Consider the following 25617-nt stretch of genomic DNA (forward strand, 5'->3'; position numbering starts at 1 on the left):
GGGGGCGCGGGGCCGCGGGGCCGCGGGGCTGCGGGGCTCTCTTGGGCTCTTTCCTGCCGAGGGAGCTCCAGGCCCATCTGATTCCTGAGCACCTTGCCGAGTCGGAAACCAATGGTTCGACATTGTTCCCAATTGCACAGCAGCTCTTCACTGCGAGCCATTCGCCAACAGATTTTCAGAGAGAGTGGACGAGAGAGGGAAATATTGACGGCATCAATTGGTTGCCTCTTGCACGGACCCCAACCAGGGCATGGACCCCAACCAGGGCCTGGGCCGGGGAGGAGCCTGCAACTGTGGTACGTGCCCTTGATTGGAATCGAACCCGGGACCCTTTGGTCTGCAGGCGGATGCTCGATCCATTGAGCCAAACCGGCCAGAGCACAATTAGCCACCTTTTGGCTGGCGGTTTTATCTAGCAGAGCACACATCATGGCCTAGGACGAGGGCGCTTTGTGGTCATGGTTCGCATGGTGCCTTCTCTCTTGGCAAGGAAGGTCCAGTTGTTGCCATAGCAGGTGGCCAGTCGGGGTGCTTTTTCGGAGTAGAGATCGCGCTGTTCCCTGGGGCACACTTGGCAGTGGCTCCTTGGAGAATCTCACCTTGCTGGTCCCCAGGGTCTCTGACCCTTCTCCGCAGGCAGTGGCAGGAATGGTCTCAGTTAGAACAATTGCTGGGATCACCTGACATCAGACACTCTTGGTTCTGTGGGAGCCACTGGGAGAAGTCACATGGAAAATAGGAGGAGTGCCGGGAGCACCCACCCCTTTCTCACCAAAAAGTTGGGCCCTGAACCAGAACCAACACCACCGTGGCTTGTTTATTTTTAAATATTTTATTTTGAAATAACCTCAATTACAGAAAAGTTGCAAGAATATGTATATACCTTAAACCAGACTAACCTAGTGTTAGTATTTTGCCCCATTTGCTTTTCATTCTCTCTTACTCTCTCTCTCCACTTGAAAATAAGTTGCATGCATCATGCCCTTTTGTCCTAAATAATTTAGTGTTATTTCCTTACAATAATGAACCTCATTTACAGAATCACAGTTAGGAAAGTTAATATTGATGTCATAATTTAACATCCACATTTCCTTTTTAAAAGTGGCGCAGTCGTGTCCTTTATGCTTTTTTATCCCCTCCATGCAGACCCAGTCCAGGACCGACGTCGCGTTTAGTTTTCCTGTCCCTTTCGTTTCCGTCCAGCTGGACGATTCCTTGGCTTTATTTGCCTTTCCCGACATTGTCGCTTTTAAAGAACACAGCCTCCCCCTTTTACAAGTGGAATGGCCCCCAGCTGGGCTTGGTATTTTCTCATGATGAGGTTCTGCGGTGATCCCCACGCAGGCTCCTGCAGCGGCGTGTGCGTTTTCTCCCAGCATCACCGCCACCAGGGGCGTACTCTATTCCTCTCGTGGGTGATCAGCAGATGGATACCCTGATGTTGTCAAATGTCTCTACTCTGTGGTCATTATGTCTTTTCTCTTGCAAGTCATGAGCAATCTGTGAAGAGACACTTGAAGACCATGCAAGTATCCTGCATGTCATCGCACCCTTCACGTTTCAGTGTGTGTCAGCCGGTAGCCATGGTTACTAATGGATGGTTTCCAGCTCCATCCCTCTCTCCTTCTCTTTGTCTGCCCTTCATCCATCCATCCGTCTACTTGTCTCAGGCATCTGTCTCTCTTATCAATATAGATACACAGATCTCTGATTCTCTTAATAATTCATATCTTATATTACATCTATCAATAACTTTACTGTTAAAGCTGTTCCAGTCTCGGCCTGTGGAAGCCCCTTCATGTTGCCACCGATGTCCTTGGGGCATGCCTCATTCATTTCCTTACTTTCTGCATAAAAAATATTCCACACTCATCTCTTAACCTCCCCAGTCCTAGACTAGAATCTACCATTAGTCCAAGAAGCCCGGTTCCTTTTGGTGGGGAATGTATTAGAAAACAAGATCTGGGTGAAGCTTACCCATTGCTATTGGAGTATTCTTGCTTTATCTCCAAGCCTTTCAACAGAGGTATCTTAGAACTAAGAACTAACACACGCGCGCACACACGCACATGCATGCACCTCTATTTAAACCTCTGGTTTCTGAGCTTTGGAAGTTGGAGGTGCACAGGGAGTGCTTGGTGGCTGGGGTCTCAGGAAAGGGCGATGTAAACCTGGCGCGCCTTACCGCACTTGGGAGGAGTTGGTAGCAGATGCTGTGAGTCCTGAAGCTGGAATTCGGGGCGCGTGCTCTTTCCATAAAGCCACCCACAGGGAGAAGAGTTCCAAGGTTTCCACTGACCAGCACATCTAGTCGAACCTTTTAATACGCCCCCAAAGCCTTCCTTTTAACCCACTTCCTCCTACTCCTCTGTGCTGTCTCCAGTTTATCTAAGACACTCTCTGTTCTTGCTCCAGTCCGCACGGCATGGACTTGCTGATCTGCCCCAGGCCAAGGACACCTTGCTGCCAGGCTATGTCTGTGCCATCTGTTAGACGGGAGCTCCCACCCAGAGGGAGTGCTCCTGGGCTGTGGGTGCTGACGGGACAGCCTGGTGGCACTGTTTGTGAAGTGAGTGCAGCCAGAGGGTGAGGGGTTCTCTTTTCCCGGACGTGATGGCTAGTCACCACCCCTAGCTGGGCCTGCAGCGCTGGAGGAAGCTCTGGGAAGCACCTCTTATAGAGAGAGACATTGGACAGAAGCCTGGTTTCTTGGGGCGAAAGGCCATGATTCAATGAGAGATGTCCTCTAGGATGTCTCGTCCAGACCTGGGGGACATGGGTCTGGTCGGGAGAACTGGAATGTGTGCCCTTGATGAAGCACATCCCTGGGTACTGAGGGGTTCACCTGGCGGGGTCTTGCAGAATGGGGGTTAGGTCTCCCTTGGATTTAGAGAGACAACCCCTGCTCAGTGCTTAGATACTTCGACCAGCCCTCTTGTTGAAACAACTCCCAGAGGCATTTCAGGGCCAGGGGATGTTTATTACTTACGTCGGTCTGTCCCGGGCTTTCAGACAGATCCAGACAACAAGGTAAGTCATGAAACGTGAGCCATATAGATGTCATGTGATTTGCTGTCACCATAAACCTGTAGTCAGTGTTATAACATTCCTAAGTTAGAGACAAATGTGAAGATCCCTCCTACAGACATATTTAATCAGTGATGAGCCAGATGTCAGCTCCTCCACTGTGTGGAGGTGTGGTCAGGGTGTGCAGGAGGCCTTCAGCCCAGGAAAGAAGATGATTCTGTCAGCACTTAGTGTGGGGCTGCTGAGCTGGTACTGTGGGCAGAGCTCTCATTGCCATCAAGTTAATTCTCAGTATTCCCCTTCATGTCCCTGGGTTCTGAGACACTATGAAGGAGTAATCGTGTGCACAAGAGCTCAAAAAAAGTTTCAAAGGCAAGATCTTACTCTCCCAGGAGGCAGTGGGGACTTTTCACAGGTTGTTAGAGTACACGGACTGTAGGTAGATTTCTTCTGTGCTCCTGGATTTGTCTCTTCCCAAGTCAAATTTTAACAAACTAAAATAATACAGAGAATGGGAAGGTTACCTGAAACTTCATGATGAGCAGCGTGTGCCGTATTATTTACTAGAGGCCTGATGCATGAAAATTCATGCAAGGGTAGGCTTTCCTTTCCCCGGCTGCCAGTACTGGCTTCCCTCTGGCACCCGGGACCCAGGCTTCCCTCCTCTGGCTGCCTGCAGGCACCTGGGACTAGGGCTGCTTCCCTCCTCCAGATGCCTGCAGGCATCCGGGACCCAGGCTGGCTACCCTCCGGCCCCAGCTTTATCAGGAAGGATGGCCAGAATGACGTCCGGAGGACGTCCAGTCTAATTAGTATATTACCCCTTTTTTATTATAGACTAGAGGTCCAGTGCATGAAATTTGTGCACTGGTGGGGGGGGGGAGGTGTCCCTCAGCCCAGCCTGCACCCTATCCAATCTGGGACCCCTTGGGGGATGTCTGACTGCCGGATGTCCAATTAGACCTAAACCGGCAGTTGGACATCCCTCTCATAATCCGAGACTGTTGGCTCCCAACCGCTCGCCTGCCTGCCTGCCTGATTGCCCCTAACCGCTTCTGCCTGCCAGCCTGATCACCCCTTAACCACTCCTCTGCTGGACTGATTGACACCTAACTGCTCCACTGCCAGCCTGGTCACCCCAACTGCCCTCTCCTGCAGGCCTGGTCGCTGACAACTGCCCTCCCCTGCAGGCCTGGTCCCCCCAACTGCCCTCCCCTGCAGGCCTGGTCCCCCCTACTTGCCCTCCCCTGCAGGCCTGGCCCCCCCCAACTGCCCTCCCCTGCTGGCCTGATTGCCCATAACTGCCCTCCCCTGCCGGCCATCTTGTGGTGGCCATCTTGTGCCCACATGGGGGTAGCCATCTTGTGTGAGGGTGTGATGGTCAATTTGCATATTACATCTTTATTATATAGGATGTGCTGAGTTCTGTGACTCAGAGACTTGATCTATTACAGACGCTTCTAAGCAGAAGTGCAGGTTGAAATAAAACGTGGAGAATGGGTAGGATTCAGTTTTGTGAAGGCTTCCGGGGGCTGTCTAGGTGGGGAAGAGTGTGAGCAGGGAGGTAGAGGTGACCATATGCAGAAGGTGAGGAGGAGGTGAAAGAAGCCAGAAGGCAGCAGATAAGAGAGATGAAAGGCAAAGAAGAAAAACAATCTGTAGAGTAAAAATACCGTCACAAAGTCTATCCATAGTCAAAGGAAGTGCAAAGAAGGGAAAGGGCCTTGAGACTCTACTGTGGACCTATTATATTCGCTTATTGATCCTCAGAACAACTGAGCTAGGTGATCATTGTCCTTATTTGATAAAAGCAGAAGCTGAAGCTCAGGGGCAGTATCCACAGCACTTGTTCTGTCCCAGGTCTTTGAGTCAGGAGATCTGGATTTGGATCTCTCCCCAGTACTTACTGGCAGATTAAATTACGTCACTGAACTTCTGTTTCCTCATGTATAAGGCAGGATGATGAGACTTGCCTTATCTTCTGGGTTATTGGAAAAAGTTGCACCAAAGTGCCTAGGACAATGGCTGGGATGTAGCAGGAGCCCAACATAGGCTCACAGAGAGCTAAGTGCCCTGAAGGAGCACATGGGTGAGGGGTTCACTGAGCCTTTGATGACCTCAGATGAGGACGCTATGGCTTTTATCAAACTCACTGTGCTGTCAAATAACAGAACACACATAGTACACACATGCATGCACACATACACACATGTATTCATGCTTGCACACCTGTTCATGTACACATATACACATGCACACACCCATACACGCATGCACACACTCACATATGCACATACACACATGCACATACTCACACACGCACACGCTCACATATACATGTGCACACACATACATACTCACACACCTACACATGCTAACACACATGCACACACTCACACCCACATGTGCTCACACCCACACATGTACACACTCACATACGCACATGCTTGCACTCACATATATACATGCACACACACTCACATGTACACATGCATGTGCTCACACCCACATATGCACATGCTCATGTACACACATACACATATGCATATGCTCACATGCACATGTGCACATGCTCCCATACACATGCATGCACATGCTCACATACACATGCTCACATATGTGCACACATATACACTCACATATACATATGCACATGCACACACTCATGTGCACACATGCTCTCATACACATGCATGTGTGTGCTCACATACACATGCTCACACACACATGCGCACACACATACACACATGCATGCTGATGAGTGCACCCACACTCTGTGACCTCTGTCTTCTCCTTGACCACCTGCAGCTCTGGACTGCCCGGAGAACAGCCACTTTGAGGAATGCATGACCTGTACAGAGACCTGCGAGACGCTGGCCCTGGGCCCCATCTGTGTGGACAGCTGCTCGGAGGGGTGTCAGTGCGACGAGGGCTATGCCCTGCAAGGCAGCCAGTGTGTTGCCCGGAGCGAGTGTGGCTGCAACTTTGAGGGGCACCAACTTGCCACAAACCAGACCTTCTGGGTGGACCTGGACTGCCAGATCTTTTGCTACTGCAATGGCACGGACAACAGCGTCCACTGCGAGACCGTCCCCTGCAAGGATGATGAGTACTGCATGGAGGAGGGCGGCCTGCACTACTGCCAGCCCCGCACCGATGCCTCCTGCATCGTCTCAGGCTACGGCCACTACCTGACCTTCGACGGCTACGCCTTTGACTTCCAGACCAGCTGCCCACTCATCCTATGCACCACGGGAAGCAGGCCGAGCGCAGAGTCAGTCCCCAAGTTTATTGTCACGGCCAAGAACGAGGACCGGGACCCATCACTGGCCTTGTGGGTCAAGCAGGTGGACGTGACCGTGTTTGGCTACAGCATAGTGATTCACAGGGCCTACAAGCACACTGTGCTGGTGAGTAGTCACAGACCAGAGCCCAGGACGGGGGTCGTGGGGACAGGAGGACAAGGGTTCTTGGTCAGTAAGCCCGGTTGTGGCTGCACTAGGCTGATTCAGAATCCAAGGAAAAGCCCAGAGAGGATGTTAGCGTGGTTGGGGCCGGAGATGGTCTGTCTCTTTATCTTACAGATAAAGGAGGCTGAGCCTCAGAGAGGAAAATGATCGTCCCAGGTCGCAGCTACCTAATGAGGCACCAGCCCCAGAGGGGGCACCTTTCGTGCTGTGGCCGAGTGCTGGAAAGAGCTCAGACCTCGATTCAAATGCTAGTGTCTCCACTGGGTGCCTTGGGCAGTCACTCTGTCTGGCAAGGAGAACACGTGCTCAGCACAGATTGGGCACCTAATGTGGTCCTACTGTCTGACCCACATCCTTCCCTCTTTCAGGACCAGAATGATGTTTGTCTGCTCTGGCCTCTGACCCCCTCGCCCCGTCCCCTCTTGGCTCTCATGGGATTGGGGAGCTCAAGAGTCTTGCAAGCATTCGGAGGCCTCGGGGCTCTCCCACAGGCCTGTTCATGAGGCCTTGGTTTCCTCCTTCTGTCCTCCCCACCTTTTCATTCCCTGGACCATGAAGGGAGGAGCAGCAGGACCTGAGGAGTTCCGTACACTCCTGGGCCCACCTAGGACATCAGAGGAGCGGTAGGCCCTGCCTCGGCCAAGGCCTTGCTCTGGGCATCACTTGGACACAAACAAGCCAGCCCACAGCCGCTGGCTGAGCATTTTGGAGGGACTGGTTTAGGATGTTCGACTTTCTCCATCACCCTTATTCTCCTCTGTGCTTCTCCTAACAGCTGGTTACCATCTCCGTTATTGCTTTAATCATACTGTATTTTTTGTGATGTTCATCTCTAGCTCACTCAGTTCTAACTGTGGGCTTCTTGAGCACAGGAAGCACACCTAATGAATCTTTATGTTAAATGGAATGACAACATTTGTCGAGTGAGTGAGTGAGGTGACAGAAAAGGCCTTTCTTCCAGGGTTCCTCTGACTGCCATGTTGCTGCTGGTCACATTTACAGCAATCTGGGAGGTTAAATTGCCTCTGGGGCCATTAGAAATATATTGGATTCTTTGCTTTTAGCCACATAAAGTTTCCAGCAGCTGTCTGGACAGGTTAAGCTGAGTACAGAACTTCCCTCTAACCCATTGTCATCATATGTGTTAAGCATGTCAGTCATTTTGCCCAAGTGACTTGACCTTTTCTCCTCATTTGATGTATCGCTACCCTTCGATTTATAATTTTTTATAAATTTATTTTTACTCTTAATTTTATTTTTCAATTATAGTTTACTCTCTATATTATTTTATGTTGGTTCAGGTGTACAACATACTGGTTAGAAATACTTCACATATATCCCCCGATACTTCCTGTACCTTCCTGGCACCACACAGAGTTATCACTCCGTGACTGACTGTCCCTGCACTGAACTTTACACTCTGTGACTGTTCTGTAACTACCAGTCTCTACTCCTCAACCCCTCACCTCTGTCGCCCAGCCCCACCTCTCTCCTCTGGCAACTACCAGCCCATTCTCTGTATGTGTTAGTTTGTTCCCTTTTTTTGTTCTTTAGATTCCACAGGCAAGTAAGTTCATATGGTATTGCCATTCTCTGACTTATTTCACTTGCTATAATACCCTCTAGGTACATCCATGCTGTCGCACATGCTAAGATTTTATTACTTCTTACCAGCAAGTAATATTTCATTATGTCTGTACCACCACTTTTTTATCCACTTGTCTATTGATGGGCACTTGGGTTGCTTCCATACCTTGGCTATTGTAAATAACTCTGCAGTAAATATAGAGGTGCATGTATTCTGAGTCCATGGGATACACATATATGCATTTAAGTTATTTGGTTAATCTCTTCCCACCTCTGCCTTCCCTCTGAGATTTGTCAATCTGTTCCATGCTTCTATGTCTCAGAATCTGTTTTGTTCATCAGTTTATTTTGTTCTTTAGATTTCACATATGAGTGAGATAATGTGATACTTGTCTTTCTCTGACCGGCTTATTTCACTTAGCATGATATTCTCCAGGTCCCTCCATGCTGTCTGAAAGAGTAAGAGATCCTTTTTTCACTGCTACATAGTATTCCATGGTGTAAATGTACCACAGCTTTTTATCCACTCATCTACTGATGGGCACTTGGGCTGTTTCCAGATCTTAGCTATTGTAAATTGTGCTGCTATGAACATAGGGGTGCATGCATTCTTTCTGATTGGTGTTTCTGGTTTCTTAGGATGTATTCCTAGAAGTGGGATTGCTGGGTCAAATGGGAGTTCCATTTTTAATTTTTTGAGGAAACTCCATAGTGGCTGCACTAGTCTACATGCCCACCAGCAGTGACTAGGGTTCCTTTTTCTCCTCACCAGCACTTGTTGTATGTTGATTTGTTGATGGTAGCCATTCTGACAGGTTGTGAGGTGATACTTTATTGTCATTTTAATTTGCATCTCTCTGATGATTAGTGACTTTGAGCATTTTGCATATGTCTCTTGGCTGTCTATATGTCCACTTTGGAGAAGGGTCTATTTAGGTCCTTTGCCCATTTTTCAATTGGATTGTTTGTCTACCTTTTGTTAAATTGTATGAGTTCCTTATATATTCTGGATATTAATCCTTTATCAGATGTATCATTGGCAAATATGTTCTCCCATAGAGTGGGTTCCCTTTTTATTTTGTTGATGGTTTATTTTGCTGTGCAGAAGCTTTTTAGTTTGATGTAGTCCCATTTGTTTATTTTTGCCTTTGTTTCCTTTGTCCTAGGTGAAGATACTGCTATGTGAGATGTCTGAGATTTTGTTGCTTATAGTTTCTTCTAGGATTTTTATGGTTTCATGATTTACATTTAAGTCTTTATCCATTTTGAGTTTATTCTTGTGTATGGTGTAAGTTGGTGGTCTAGCTTCATTTTTTTCATGTATCTGTTCAATTTTCTCAGTATCATTTATTGAAAAGACTGTCTTGACTTCATTGCATGCTCTTGCCTACTTTGTCAAATATTAACTGAGTGTAATGGCTTGGGTCAATTTCTGGGATCTCTGTTCTGTTCCATTGATCTATATGCCAGTTCTTGTGCCAGTACCAGGCTGTTTTGATTACAGTGGCTTTGTAGTATAACTTGATATCTGGTATTGTGATCCCTCCAACTTTATTCTTTTTTCTTAAGATTGCTGTGGCTATTCTGAGTCTTTTTTTTTTGTTTGTTTTCATATAAATTTTTGGAGTATTTCTTCTAGTTCTGTGAAATATGCTGTTGGTATTTTATAGGGATTGCATTAAATCTATAGATTGCTTTGGGTAATATGGACATTTGAATAATATTAATTCTACCAATCCATGAACATGGTATATTCTTCCATTTGTTTTATGTCTTCCTCTGTCTCTTTTTTTCAATGTCCTGTAAATTTCTGAATAGATATTTTTTACCTGCTTGCTTAAGTTTATTCCTAAGTATCTTAATTTTTTTTGTTCTAATGGTAAATGGGATTGTTTCTTTAGTTTCTCTTTCTGAGAATTTATTATTGGTGTATAAAAATGCAACCAATTTCTGGATTTTAATTTTGTATCCTGCTACATTGCCTAATTCATTTATTAAATCTAGTAGTTTTTTGGTGGAGTCTAGGGTTTGTTATGTACAATATCATGTCACTTACAAATAGTGATAGTTTTACTTCCTCCTTTCCAATTTGGATGCCTTTTAGGTTTTCCCTTCTCTGATCTATGTGGCTAAGACTTCCAGTACTATCTACATATATAAAGATCCAGGGGCCGTCACATCCGAAATAACCAAACGGGTGACCAAACAGGCTGAGTGGGACAACAAGGCCGGCATTGGGCTTAGTGAGGGATGACCAAACGACTGAACAAGCAGGCTGCGTGGGGCTACCAGGCCGGAAGGGGGGTTAGTGAGGGTTGACCAAACAACTGAACAAGCAGGCTGCGTGGGGCTACCAGGCCGGAAGGGGGGTTAGTGAGGGTTGACCAAACAACTGAACAAGCAGGCTGCGTGGGGCTACCAGGCCGGAAGGGGGGTTAGTGAGGGTTGACCAAACAACTGAACAAGCAGGCTGCGTGGGGCTACCAGGCCGGAAGGGGGGTTAGTGAGGGTTGACCAAACAACTGAACAAGCAGGCTGCGTGGGGCTACCAGGCCGGAAGGGGGGTTAGTGAGGGTTGACCAAACAACTGAACAAGCAGGCTGCGTGGGGCTACCAGGCCGGAAGGGGGGTTAGTGAGGGTTGACCAAACAACTGAACAAGCAGGCTGCGTGGGGCTACCAGGCCGGAAGGGGGGTTAGTGAGGGTTGACCAAACAACTGAACAAGCAGGCTGCGTGGGGCTACCAGGCCGGAAGGGGGGTTAGTGAGGGTTGACCAAACAACTGAACAAGCAGGCTGCGTGGGGCTACCAGGCCGGAAGGGGGGTTAGTGAGGGTTGACCAAACAACTGAACAAGCAGGCTGCATGGGGAGACCAGGCCAGCAGGGGGGCAGTGAGGGGCACCCAGGCCATCAGGGGGGCAGTTGGGGGCAATCAGGTTGGCAGGCAGAGGCAGTTAGGGGTGATCAAGCTGGCAGGGGGGCCAATTAGGGGTTATCAGGCAGGCAGGCAGGTGAGCAATTAGGAGCCAGCGGTCCTGGATTGTGAGAGGGATGTCCGAGGGGTCCCGGATTGGAGAGGGTGTAGGCTTGGCTGAGAGGATCCCCCCCGCCACACCGTGCACGAATTTCATGCACTGGGCCTCTAGTCCTATATAATAAGACCCTAATATGCAAATCGACTGAACTTCAGAAGGACTGGTCACTGTGACGCGCACTGACCACCAGGGGGCAGATGCTCAACGCAGGGGGCAGCTCCTGTGTTGATCGTGTGCCCCCTGAGTGGGAGGTGACCAGCAGCAGCAATTGGGGGTGGGGCTGGCCAGCAGATGGTGCCAGGCTGCCAGCCAAGGCCAGTGCCAGCGGGTGGGAGGGGGTGATTATCCCACCCGCTGGTCACCCCACAGATGGTTCTGATCGCCGTCCAGGCCTAAGGACCATACCCTATATATTGGGAATAGTCTCTTAGATTTAAAAATTAAAACCTGGCAAGGCTGCTCTAACACTTAAAAAACAGGATGATGCAGCGATGACATGCATGGACTCTGGCTTGCACATTTTGTGGTCAGCCCTGATTCTGGCACTTATAACTGTGTGACAAAGCCAATTACTTAATTTCTCTCTGCTTCAGTTTTTGCACCCATAAGATGGGGAAAATGGTAATATTGCCTCAGAAGGATCATGTTATGTACCACATTTTATAATTAGGTCAAACAAATGTAGCTGCCCATACAACAGCAAGATGCCTTTCACCTGTATGAAAAGTATGGTCACTGGTGCATGCAGCGTCGGGCTTGCAAGAGGGATATCTGACTGCTGGTTTAGGCCCGACATCTCCCGAGGGGTCCTGGATGGAACCCCAACCCCCCACCCCCCATGCACGAATTTCATGCACCAGGCCTCTAGTGTTGAATAAGAGTGGTACAAGCAGACATCCCTATCTTGTTCCTGTTCTTAGGGGAGATGGTTTTAGTTTTTGCCCTTTGAATGTGGTGTTGGTTGTAGGTTTGAAATATATGGCCTTTATTGTGTTGATGTTTGATCCCTCTATTCCCACTTCACTGAGAGTTTTTGTCAAAAATGTGTGTTACATTTTGTCTAACACTTTTTTTGCATCTATTACATGTTCCTGTGATTTTTGTCTTTCAATTTTTTTATGTGCTATATCACATTTATTGATTTGTGAATATTGCACCAGCCTTGCATTCCTGGAATAAATCCCACGTTGTCATGGTGTATGATCTTTTTAATATATTGCTAGATTCAATTTGCTAATAATTTGTTGGGGATTTTAGAATCTATATTCATCAGGAATATTGACCTGTAATTCTCTTTCTTTGTAGTATCTTTATCTGTGTGTCTTTATCTGCAGTGTTGTTATATATCTGTGGAATTAGGATAATTCTTGCCTCATAAAAAGAGCTTGGAAGTGTTCTTCCTCTTGGGTTTTTGAAATAGTTTGAGGAGTATAGGTGTTTTAGTTCTTATTTGAATGTTTGGTAAAACTCCCCTGTGAAGCCATCCGGACCAGGGCTTTCGTTGGCTGGGAGGTTTTTGATTACTGCTTCTATTTCATCAGTTATCATTGGCCTACTCAGGTTTTCTGATTCCTCCTGATTCAGTTTTGGAGGATTGTAGTTTTTTAGGAATTTGTCCATTTCATCCACATTGTCCAGCTTGTTGGCATATAGTTGTTCAGAGCTGACGGACATAAACAACACAAAATGCAGAGATTGTCTTCAGCCTGCTCAGATCGCTCTCTTAGATGACCTCTCTGAAGACTCATCACTAGGAGAAGAGCTGGGTGGTCTCTGCAATTTCTCTACTTCAACCCTCTTTCTCTTGCAGGTCAACAATGAACGGCTGTATCTCCCTTTGAAACTGGGTCAAGGGAAGATAAATATCTTTTCCTTTGGCTTCCACGTGGTGGTGGAGACAGATTTTGGCCTGAAGGTCGTGTATGACTGGAAGACCTTCCTGTCAATCACAGTCCCACGGACCATGCAGAACGGCACCTCCGGTTTGTGTGGCCGCTATAACGGCAACCCCGACGACGACCTGGAGATGCCCATGGGGCTGCTTGCATCCAGCATCAATGAGTTTGGGCAGAGCTGGGTGAAGAGGGACACCTTCTGCCAGGTGGGCTGTGGGGACCGCTGCCCCTCCTGTGCCAAGGTGGAAGGCTTCTCCAAGGTGCAGCAGCTGTGCAGCCTGATCCCCAACCAGAACGCGGGCTTCACCAAGTGTCACAGCAAAGTCAACCCCACCTTCTTCTACAAGAACTGCCTGTTTGACTCCTGCATCGATGGGGGCGCGGTGCAGACGGCCTGCAGCTGGCTGCAGAACTACGCCAGCACCTGCCAGACACAGGGGATCGCTGTGACCGGCTGGAGGAATTACACATCCTGCTGTGAGTCCTCCCCCTTATCTTGCCTTGTGTCTTGATTGGTGTGGACATGCCAGTCTCCCATCTCCATAGGCGACAGAGAAAACTGACTAAAGCAATTTAAGGATAAGCCCTTTAGAATTGAGTTTATTGTCTGAAACAACATGTATAACCTCCCAGAGCCTTCATGTCTTTATCTATAAGGTTGAGGTAATATCACTTATTTCATATGTTGCTCTGAGGATGAAATAAAATCATTTACTTTTTTCTTTTTAAAAAAAATATTACTTTATTATTTTAAAAAACCTTTATTTTTCAGGTATGGTTGACATACAATATTATATTAGTTTCAGGTGTACAATATAGTAATTAGGCATTTATATAACTTACAGAGAGATCACCCAATAAATCTATTACCCATCTGACACAATACATAGTTATTATAATATTTTTTACTATATTACCTTTGCTATAATTTACATCCCCTTGACTATTTTGTAACTATTAATTTGTACTTTTTAATCCCTTCTTCTTTTTCACCCATTCCCCCAAACTCACCTCCCATCTGGCAACCATCGAAGTGTTCTCTGTATCTATGACTTCATTTCTGATTTGTTTGCTCACTTATTTTGTTTTTGAGATTCCATATATTAGTGAAATATTAGGTTTTTTATTTCTTTGTCTGAATTATTTCATTCAGCATAATACACTCTAGGTCCATTCATGTTTTTGCACATAGTAAGATTTCATTCCTTTTTAGGGCAGCATTATATCCATTGTATATATGCACCATTTATTCTTTAGACATTCATCTATTGATGGACACTTAGGTTGCTTTCATATCTTGGCATTGTTGCTTTTAAATAACGCTACAATGAACTTATGGATGCATATATTTTTGAATTGATGTTTTGGGTTTCTTTTGGATATAATACCCAGAAGAGAAATTGCTTGGTCCTTCTTTGTCCCCTTTTATAGATTTTGTTGTAAAGTCTGTTTTGTCTAGTGTAGGTATTGCTCCCCGAGCTTTTCTTGTGTTTCCATTTGCATGAAATATATTTTACATTCATTCACTTTCCATCTGAGTCTTTTAATCTGAAGTGGGTCTCTTGTAGGCAGCATATGTAAGGGTCTTCTTTTCTTATCCCTTCAGCCACCCTGTGTTTTTTTATTGGAGCATTTAATCTTTATATTTAAGGTAATTGTTTACAGATCTATAGTTATTGCCATTTTATTATTCATATTTTTAATATTTTTCTTCTTCTTCTTAAAGAAGACCCTTTAACATTTCATGTAATACTGGTTTGGTGTGATGTACTCTTTTAGTGGTGTGTCTGAGTAGCTCTTTGCCTGTCCCTCCGTTCTAAATGAGCGCTTTGCTGGGCAGAGTAACCGCGATTGCTTCTCTTCACTTTGAATGTTTCGTACCAGTCCCTTTTGGCCTGCAAAGTTTCTGTTGAGAGATAAGTTGGAAGCCCCTTGTAGGTAACTAACTGCTCTTCTCTTGCTGTTTTTAGAATTCTCTCTTTGTCTTTAACCTTTGGCATTTTAATTATGATGTGTCTTGGTGTGGAACTTTGGGTTCATCTATTTTGGGACTCTACACTTCCTGTGCTTATATGTCTCTTTTCTTCACCACACTAGGGAAGATTTTCATCATTATTTATTCAAATAGGTTTACAATTCCTTGCTCTCTCTCTTCTTCTGGGACCCCTATGATGCAAATATTGATACAATTTATGTTGTCCCAGAGGCCCCTTAAGCCATACTCATCTGTGTGTTTTTTTTTAAATATGCATTTATTGATTTTAGAGAGAGAAAGGGAGAGAGGGAGATAGAAACATCTGTGATGAGAGAGAATCACTGATCGGCTGCCTCTTGCATGCCCCCTGTTAGGGATCAAGGCTGCAACCCGGGCATGTGCCCTGACTTGGAATCAAACCTGTGCTCTCTTGATGCATGGGTCAGTGCTCAACTACTGAGCCACACAATCTGGAATATCCTCATCATTTTTTATTGTTTCCTTTTTGCCATTCTGATTGGAGTATTCTGCTACCTTATCTTCCAAATTGCTGATTCTGTCTCTGCTTCATCTAATCTATTGTTGATCCCCTCTAATGTATTCTCCATTTCAGCTATTGTAGGTTTCATTTCTGACTGGTTCTTTTTATGTTTTCTATCTCTAATTTTATGTTTCCTATCTCTTTGTTATTGAAGTTCTCTCTAGATCATTGAGCATCCTTATAACCTGTGTTTTGAACTCTGCATCTGGTAGATTGCTTGTCTTTATTGTGTTTAGTGTTTGTTTGTTTGTTTCTTTCGGAATTTTGTTCCGTTCTTTCTTTTAGGTCATGTTTCTGTGCCTCCTCATTTTGACTGTCTCTCTGTGTTTCTATGCATTAGGTAGAGCTGCTACATCTCCTGTTTTTGGTAGAGTGGCTTCATGTAGTAGGTGTCCTGTGGAGCCCAGTGGCACAGTCTCCCTGGTCACCTGAGCCAGGCGTTCCAGATGTGTCCCTTGTGTGGGTGAGAGTGCCTTTCTGATGTAATTTATGCTGGATTGATCTTGGCTGGTTGCTCAGGATGATTGTTTGTGAGGACTGGTCATGACTACAGCAGAGGAGTAGCTGGGTAGGGGCTGACCCTGTGAAGCAGGATTCACTTCAGTAGGGCTCTGGTGGCTGCCCTCTGAGTGTATCATTTGTGGAGGTGGTGCTCTGGTGTGGTCTAAATCTGGCCACCCTATGTTGGTTCTGGGGCCTCTAGGTGGAGGCTCTGGTGCAGGCCGAGGTCGGTTGCTGCCTGTGCCCTGCTCGGGGCCACCCAGGCTGGGGGCTGCATATCAAGACATGGGGCATTCTGAGGCCAGATGCTGCTTGTTTGGGGTTTGTGAAACTTTGAGAGGTTTTAGGAAAATCTCACAACATGAACCAACATAGCCTGTTTGTAAGGAAAGGCCCCCGGAGGCAGGTTGGGTGGACCTGCAAGTTGGGTGGGATAAGGTCTCAGGGAGTCACCAGGGCAGGACAAACAGTTTTAGCTAGGTTAATGGAGACTCAGATATGATCCCAAATGCGAGTGCAGGCTGGGTGGGGAGAGGGATCAACAAAGGAACAATTGCCTCTGCCAGCACTTATGTCTGGGACAAAACTACTCCAGTCCTCGTCCTGAAACCAGACAATTCAGTCCCTCCTCATATGTCCCTGTCAAGCTGCTGCCCCAGCGCTGGAGCTTGGAGTGAGATGGTCAGTAAGTCCATGTGTGTGTCCTTTAAGAGAAACTGCCTGGGACTCCAGCAGCCTCTGTCTCACTCAGTCACCTTGGAGCCGGGTGTGGGACTGGGGCTCCTCGCTTCTCAGGGGGGATCTCGGCCAATGGGATGTCCCTCCTGGTTCTTATCTGCCATAGATGGGTGTGGGACCAGCTCCATCTGTCTGTCTTGATGTGGCTTCTTCTGTATGTCCTTACGTTGTAGGACTTCAGGAAGTTCTGAACAATGGCTGTTCTGTAGTTCAGTTGTAATTTTTATGTGGTTGTGAGCTGCAGCAAGCACAGCATTTACCTGTTCCACTAGCTTGAACCAATCATTTATATAAAACATAGAGCATGCCCAGCCAGTGTGGCTCAGTGGTTGAGCATCAACCAGGAGGTCACACGATTCCAGGTCAGGGGCGCTCAGGAGGCAGTGGTCAATGATTCTCTCATCATTGATGTTTCTATTTTTCTCTCCCTCTCCCTTCCTCTCTGAAATCAATAATATTTATATTTTTTTCAAATTCTAACAAAGGACCGATAGGGAAAGAGTTAGTTAGTAGGTTAATTAGTTAGTTATCTCTATTACCTCATGGGCCCATTGTTGTAGTGTGTTATTCTATCTATTTGATTCATATATGTCATGTATCAGACTCTGTGCTTATGACACACAGCAAGGTGTTGAGAGCATTAGAAACAGACTGAGAGCCCCTGGATTCTAGCCTTGCTCTATCCTTGGAGCATTTCGCTCTTCCTCCCTGGTTCTTAGTCTTCCCCCCTCCCCCGATAATGCTGTGATAAAGCCGTTGTCTACACCCTTTATGCTACAGAAACATCAGGAGGATAACATTAGGTCGTTGAGAGCACAGCAGCACATTCTGTGTGTGCTAAATGGTATTATTATATCAGTGGCTTGCTCTGAGCCAATCCCTGTGCTGAACACTTCATCAACATTATCTTATTTATTCTCTTCAGTGACCCAATTAGTTGGTAAAAACCCGAGACTCTGAGGAATTATGTAACTTGCCTAAAGTTATACTATCTCAGTGGCAAAGTCTGAATTTGACCTTTTTATCCCCAAAGCTTATGCTCTCAGCCCATACACTGTACTGGTGTACTATGTACTGAAACAATTTGCCTTCATGTAACACATTGTACAGGAAAAGGGCTGGAGGAGAAACCACTCTCGGTCTTGGGCAACCTGCCTTAGTGTGTTTGCCCATCTCGGCCTCATCCGCTGCCCCGGATTTCCTCTAGACCGAGCTGTGTGAAGAGGCTACAGGTTGATGCTGGATGCAGAGGGCTCTAAATAAGTGATAAGCCTGGTTCCCGGAGAACACACTCCCTTTGCATTCTGGAAAAGGGAGATTTGGATGAAAACCCAGGAACAGTGTTATAGTTTCATACTCCTGCAGTTCATTTATATTCCACATAATGAGGTTTATGTAGCGTGTGGGAGGCAATGGGGAGAGGGAGAGAAATATGTTAATAGCATTTCATCCATAATTGGCCACAGAGTGAGGCACTGGAGTAATGATGCCAGGAGTGTCTGTCACACTCATTGGCCTCTGTGACTTCAGTAGAGTAAATAGGCAACAAAAAGCCAGGGTCCGGATAAACCCCGGAGCCGCCGTGGGTTCATCAGGTCAGCATCAGGCTGTGGTGCCGGGGCCTCGAACGGGTGCATGTGGGGAAAGAGTTTTAAGGACACTGCCTGCTCCATCTTGAGACCCACTGCAAGGAGCCCCTTCCCTGCACCCGGCACGCGAGGCTGAGCTGCTCTCCAGGATGGCTGGGATGGGCGCAGGCACAGTGTATGCCACACCATGGCTTCCAGCTGCAGGGAGCAGATGTCATGGGAAGAATTGTTCTTGAGGGGGCTAATGCCAGGGACTCGCATCTTCAATATGGGTCTCATTTTTGTCACTTATGAGGAGGAAAAGGAATGAGTTAGCAAGCCCATGTGCCATTCCCTCTGCAGAGCTTGGGCCCATGGGGCTAAGCATAGTGCAGGATGAGGAAGCAGTTTAGAGAGGTGATTTCATGAAGGATCTGAAGACCATTTTCCTGTCCTTCTGCCCTCCTTCCAACACCCTTTCTTCCCCTCCTTGAAGTTTTTTCCGGACTCCAGTTGCCTCCTCGGTATGTAGCGTGGAGAGCTGGGCCCAAGGCCCACGGCACAGAATTCTCACCTCGGCCTGGGACCCCATCCCAGTCCCCGCCGTCTGCTTCCCAGCACCCATTGCAAGAGGGTCAGCCTGCCCCTCCTTGGCCCCCAGGACAGGGGAAATGTCCGAAAAGGAGGACCCGGAGAGATGGTGGCAGTGACTGGCACAAGGAAAAGCTGAAATAAGAGACAAAATTATAATTCAAAGACAGTATGTGGGTGAGGATGGGGAGTAGACACATTGGGGGCAGCTTAGTTTTCCATTTCAAACTTAAAAAGCAGAGAAAATCTGTGAGAGACCAAGCCCCAGCTCAGCCGTTCAGTCTGAGAGATCAGTGAGCAGAGACTGTCTTGAGAACCCTTGTTTGTAACCAGATTTGATATAAATCCAACCACTGAGAAGTAAAGGCGAGCGAACGCCCCTCCCCCCGCATCCTCCTGAGAACTGGCCCGTCCACACTCCCAGGTGCCATCTGAGGGGCGCTCTCGGGAGGATGGATTAGACCACGTGGCTTCACTGGAGCAGGCGGAGGCCTGGAGATGGAAGTCCGTGCTCAGTTCCTGGTCTGTGACTGCATTAACCCAAGTGGAACATACAGGAAGGGGATGTAAATCGTCTTAATTACTAACCTCTCCTTAAAATTCATTCAACTGAGTCTATCATGCTTTCAAGTGCCTTAAAATGGGGGACTTGCCCGGTTGGCATGGCTCAGTGGTTGAGCATCAACCTGCAAACCAGGAGGCCACGGTTCGATTCCTGGTCAGGGCACATGCCCAGGTTTCGGGCTCGATCCCCGGTGTGGGGCGTGCAGGAGGCAGCTGATCAATGAGTCTTTCTCCTCATTGATATTTCTATCTCTCTCTCCCTCTCCCTTCCTCTCTGAAATCAATAAAAATATGTTTTAAAAAATAAAATAAAATGGGGGACTTAAAGTACTAGATAGTGAAAGTACAGGAAGTGAAAACAGTAAGTGCATCAGGTATTTAGCTCTGACCATGTGCCAGGCACTGTTCTAAGTGCTCTATGTGTCTGCACTGCCCACAGCAACCCTGTAGAGGAGCTGCTGGTACTGGTTTCATCCCAGAGGCAGTGTTCTCCCCGGCCCGTCAGGCCCAGGTACTGGGGCGCTGGGGGCTCCCCTGGTGCCGAAGGCGTTGCACAGTCTAGACCAGTGGTTCTCAACCTTGGCTGCACATTAGAATCACCTGGGAATCTTTTTAAAATCCTGATTCCTGGGCCTCATCCTCCGGAAATTCTGTTGCTTTGTTACTAATGTTGTGGCCTCACCCCATAACAAAGAAACAGAATTTCCGGAGGATGAGGCCCAGAAATCAGGATTTTAAAAAGATTCCCAGGTGATTCTAATGTGCAAGCCAAGGTTAGAACTGCTGGTCTAGAGCAGTGATTGGCAAACTGCGGCCCCTTGAGTGTGGCTCTTCCACAAAATACCACGTGCGAGCGCAAACGTACAGGGCGATTTGAAACTTCATGGCCACACTCAAGGGGCCAAAGAGCCGCATGTGGCTCGCAAGCCTCAGTTTGCCGACTACTGGTCTAGAGGATGAGGAGTGGGCGGTGTCCACCAGCCACTGTGGGTGCTACATGGGGTGATGTCTCCTGCGCCGGGCCACCAGTGCCTGGTGCCTGGTCAGTGGTCATCAAAGTTGAATATCATTGCCCTAGCCGGTTTGGCTCGGTGGATAGAGCATCGGCCTGCGGACTGAAAGGTCCCAGGTTCGATTCCGGTCAAGGGCATGTACCTTGGTTGCAGGCACATCCCCAGTAGGGGGTGTGCAGGAGGCAGCTGATCGATGTTTCGCTCTCATTGATGTTTCTAACTCTCTATCTCTCTCCCTTCCTCTCTGTAAAAAATCAATAAAATATATATTTTTAAAAAGTTGAATATCATTAAATTTTCCCTTTTATCAGTGGCTGCTTCAGAGTCCTGGTTGCAGAGTCTGGTAACTAGGGGTTTTCTGACATAGTTCTCTGCAGGCCCGTTGAGCTTCTGTTGACTAACTAAAGGAAAACCACCACTGCTCCTCCGACAGTGACTGCTCTAAGAGGAGCTATCGCAAGCACCGGGCACTGTTCCAGAAGCTTTGAAAATTGGGCCTCACTTTATCTTGTAACTACGTGATGAGGGAGATGTTATTGCGCCCATTTTACAGATGAGGAAAAGAGGTTTAGAGAGGGCAAGCAACCTGCCCAGGGTGGCACTGCTAGTGGCAGAGCAGGGCTTAGACCAGGCCACTTCGACTCCAAAGCCCTTGTCCATTCTGCCGTACGACATTGCTCTTCAGGGAATCCATGCACCCTGCCCACCTGGGAACAAAGGCCAAACCAGCCCCTGGCCCTGGAAAGAGACACGTCTGTGACCGTGTGGAAGTCCAGATGTCGAGCTGTCACCACTCAGCCCTCATTACTTCATTTGGGTTAAGAAAATCAGTATTCGTAATTCAAAGTTTGTCTTTAAAAATCAAATGTTTATTAACCTCCTGCCATGTGCTTAGCATTGTGGAGGTGCCATGAAAGAAGCAGAAGTATAAAATATGAAGTTTATAGTCTAGTGGCAGAAATGGGACCAGCACATTTGAAACAATAAAGGGCATCTTTAAATCGGTAGCATCTCTCCAGCTGTTGAACTTCAGTCATGTAGTATTGTAGAACTTCAGTCATGAACACTGGAACATGAACAGAAAGACCAGCCAGTCAAAAGGTAAGAAATATAGAAATAGGCCCAAACACTGAAGAGAAGTTACTATCAAATAAAGTGGCATTTCAATTCATTGGAGAAAAATAGCTAAATTCCTCCTTCACCCTTCACTCCAAATTAAAATTCAGACAAAACCAAAATTAAGCAACAAATTCTTAAGTTATGAAAGTACTAGAAAAAACAAAGGAGTTTTTGTTTGGTTGGGTTTGGTAATCTTGCAGTAGGTATACCCTTTTCTAAGCAAAACACCGAAAGCCATAAGGGAAAATCTGATAAATTTGACCACTTTAAAATTTCTACATGTCAAAAACATCATAAAAACAATCAAATATGTGTCTGAAAAAGCAGAGTCAAATTACAAATGAAAAACATTTAATAACAACTGAATGACAAATATCTATTTTTATAAAGATATCTCATAATTTAATAAGACAAAATGTGCAAAGGTCATTGAAAGACAGTTAACAGAAAAGGACACACAAATGAGTTATAAACAATGAAAAGATGATGGACCGCACAATGAACACGGATATAACAGATAGAGCATTTTTACTGTGATAAAGTACATACAACAGAACTTATGCATATAAGCACTTCTAGTGCACACTTCACTGCCCTTAAGTACGTCCATATTGTGCAACCACCACCACCATCCGTTTCCAGAGCTCTTTTCATCTTGCAAAACTGCAACTCCACACCCATTAAACAATAGCCCTCCATTCCCAGCCCCCAGTAACCAGCGTTCGAATTGCTGTCTCTGCGAACTTGAGTACTTTAGATACTACATGTGAGTGGAATCATATAGTATTTGTCTTTTTATGAGTAGCTTATTTCACTTTGTATAATGCCCTCAAGGTTCATCAATGTTGTAGTGTAATGCAGAACTCCCTTCCTTGTCAAAGCTGAATAATATTCTATTTATGCATATACCACATTCTGTTTATCCATTCATTCATCAATGGGCACTTGGGCTGCTTCTACATTCTAGCTATTGTGAATAATGCTATGAACATGGCTGAACATATATCTTTTTGAGATACTTTTTTTCAAATATTTTTAGTATATACCTGGATGTGGAATTATTGGATCATATGGTAATTTCCATTTTTAATTTTTTGAGGACCTGCCATAGTGTTTTCCACAGCAGTGACGCCATTTTACTTTCCATCAACAGTGCACAAGGGTTGTAATTTCTCCACTCTTTGCCAACACTTGCTATTTTCCTGTGGTTTTTTTAAAGTGTATTTTTTTATTGTTGATAGTATTATAGATGTCTCCCCTTCCACCCCCTTTTATCCCCTATCCTACCAGCCCCAACCCACCCACCCCCAGGTCTTCATCACCTATTGCCCTTGTCGATGGGCTATGCATATTCTATATAATAAAAGCCTAATATGCTAAGTGTCCAGTCATCTGGTCATCCGTTCAACCAATCAAAGCATAATATGCTAATGATATGCTAAGGCCGCTCAACCGCACGCTATGACGTGCACTGACTACCAGGGGGCAGACAGTCAACCATTCGACCAGTTGCTATGACGTGTACTGACCACCAGGGTGTAGACCAGCCGTGGGCAAACTACGGCCCGTGGGCCGGATCCGGCCCGTTTGAAATGAAAAAAACTAAAAAAAAAAAAAAAAAAGACCGTACCCTTTTATGTAATGATGTTTACTTTGAATTTATATTAGTTCACACAAACACTCCATCCATGCTTTTGTTCCGGCCCTCCGGTCCAGTTTAAGAACCCATTATGGCCCTCGAGTCAAAAAGTTTGCCCACCCCTGGTGTAGATGCTCAAACTGGTAGGTTAGCTTGCTGCTGGGGTGCAGCCGATAGGGACTGAGCAAGACGGTCCAGACATACCCTGGGGCCCTCTTACGGTCCTCCCCAGCTGGCCAACCTCCTATGTCCCTCCCAGCCCCGATCATGCACCAGTGGGGTTGGTGGGCCTGGCCTGCGCCCTCTCACAATCTGGGACCCCTAAGAGGATGTCGGAGAGCTGGTGTCGGCCCAACAGCGGAATGACCAGTCACTATGAAGTGCACTGACCACTAGGGGACAGATGCTCAATGCAGGAGCTGCCCCCTGGGGGTCAGTGCGCTCCCATGGAGGAGTGCCGCTCAGCCACAAGCCAGGTTCACCACTGGTGAGCACAGTGGCAGTGGCGGGAGCCTCTCCTGCCTCCGCAGCTGCACTAAGGATGTCCGACTGCTGGCTTAGGCCCACTCCCCAGCAGTTGCACATCCCCCGAGGGCTCCCAGACTGTGAGAGGGTGCAGGCTGGGCTGAGGGACTCCCTCCCCCCCAAATGCACAAATTTCGTGCACCAGCCCTCTAGTAAGTATATAACTTCTTTGGTTTATCTCTTCTCACCCCGCACCCCCCCCCAAGGCCACATCAAGGTATGTCAGTCTGTTCCATGCCTTCAAGGCTTCGGGTCTTATTTTATTGGTAAATTTATTTTGTTTATTAGATTCCACAAATAAGTGAAATCATGTGATACTTGTCTTTCTCTGACTGGCTTATTTCACTTAGCATAATGCTCTCCAGGCCCCTCCATGCTGTCCCAAAGGGTAAGAGATCCCTCTCTTTTACAGTTGCGTAGTATTCCCTGGTGTAAATGCCCCACAGCATTTTTATCCTGTGTGTTAATAGTAGCCATTCTAATGCGTATAAGGTCTCATTGTAGTTTTGGTTTGTATTTCTCTGATCATTAGTGACCTGGGACATATTTTCTGTACTTATTGGTCATTCATATCTCTTCATTCATATGTCTTCTCTGGAGAAATGTCTACTCAGGTCCTGTGCCCACTTTTAAATCAGGTTGTTTGTTTGTTTGTTTTATTGTTGACTTTTAAGAGTTCTCCATATATTCTGGATGCAATCCCTTGTAGCCACAGCACTGAACTTTTCATATTTCCAAGGGTCAGAAAATTTGGTGATAAACAGTCAGGGCGAGTGTGGGGAAACAGGCCTCCTCCTGCAGCGCTGGGGGGAGGGTGACTAGGGCAGCCTCTTTAGAAGGCACGGCAGTGGCATCTGTCGGGAATTTAAATGTACATACCCTTTGACCCAGCAATTTCACTTTCAGGAATTTATTGTACAGGTTCACTTACTCATGAGGGAAAATATATGTACAAGAATGTTCACTGCAGCAGCATCACAAGCACATGAAATATATCATGCAGTGATGCAAATACCAGAATTCAAGGCTAAGTGTTAGCCTTGAATGGAGCAGAAATTCTCACATATTAGTAGTTGTGCTTTCTATATACACCTATTAAAGTAAGTTCCTGTAAAACCCTTAAGCATGCCTGTCTTAATGATTGGCTAACACTTACTGAACACTTCTGGCTCAGCACTGCTCTAAGCACACATCCTGAAGCAGGTGTTACGGACTGAGGAGCTGTGGTCTCTCACATCTGCTCCAGAGCCGATCTCTTCGCCAGAACCCTAACTGCTTTCCATGAAAGCATCTGCATGCAGGTGAAACCCATAGCGCAGAGTTGGCAGGGGTCTGCACACACGTCCGTTTGCCGTCTCGGAAACCAAGGCGCTCAGAGGCCCACCATCATAAACTGTCGGCTTAGGATGGAAGTTCTGAGATGAGGGTGCGTTGTTAGTGTTGGCTGAGTGGGGAACTTGATGAAGGCTTGGGTGCGGGTAGGCCGAGAGGGCAGGCAGCGTGCCTAAGGGAGAGCAGTGTGAGTGTCCCAGGCAGGAATGACCGGGCGCCTGCCGGAAGCGGAGATGCCTGCTGGGGGCGGGGGGGGGGCGCGTTTACACGAGCAGATCAGAGGCTGAGCAGAGGACAAGATTAGTGAGAGCCCTCCGGTTGCCTCCACCTGCTCGCTGGCCCATTATTTAAGCCATCATCAGTCGGAGGCTTTCCAAAAGCAAAGAGGGCGGTCATGGGGAAAGGCGGTCGCGCGCACTCTCCTCCCCGCGCGCCCTCCACGTCCCCGACGGGGAGCCGGGGAGGCCCTGGGTTCCTGACTGTCTGGCCCTGCCTT

The 25617-nt window shown here is 46.9% G+C and overlaps 1 protein-coding gene across 1 annotated transcript in view; it reads left to right on the forward strand.

Moving 5' to 3' along the window:
- Positions 1 to 25617, forward strand: part of TECTA (tectorin alpha) — a 103917-nt gene that overhangs the window by 28144 nt on the left and 50156 nt on the right. Inside the window, exons 10-12 of the mRNA XM_005857110.2 lie at positions 2416 to 2488; positions 5836 to 6437; positions 12931 to 13492. Of these exons, the coding sequence (XP_005857172.1) occupies positions 2416 to 2488; positions 5836 to 6437; positions 12931 to 13492 (1237 nt within the window). The remainder of the gene's footprint in view (positions 1 to 2415; positions 2489 to 5835; positions 6438 to 12930; positions 13493 to 25617) is intronic.

The sequence above is a fragment of the Myotis brandtii genome, unplaced genomic scaffold, assembly GCF_000412655.1.
Source record: "Myotis brandtii unplaced genomic scaffold, ASM41265v1 scaffold1074, whole genome shotgun sequence".
NCBI classification, from domain to species: Eukaryota; Metazoa; Chordata; class Mammalia; order Chiroptera; family Vespertilionidae; genus Myotis; species Myotis brandtii.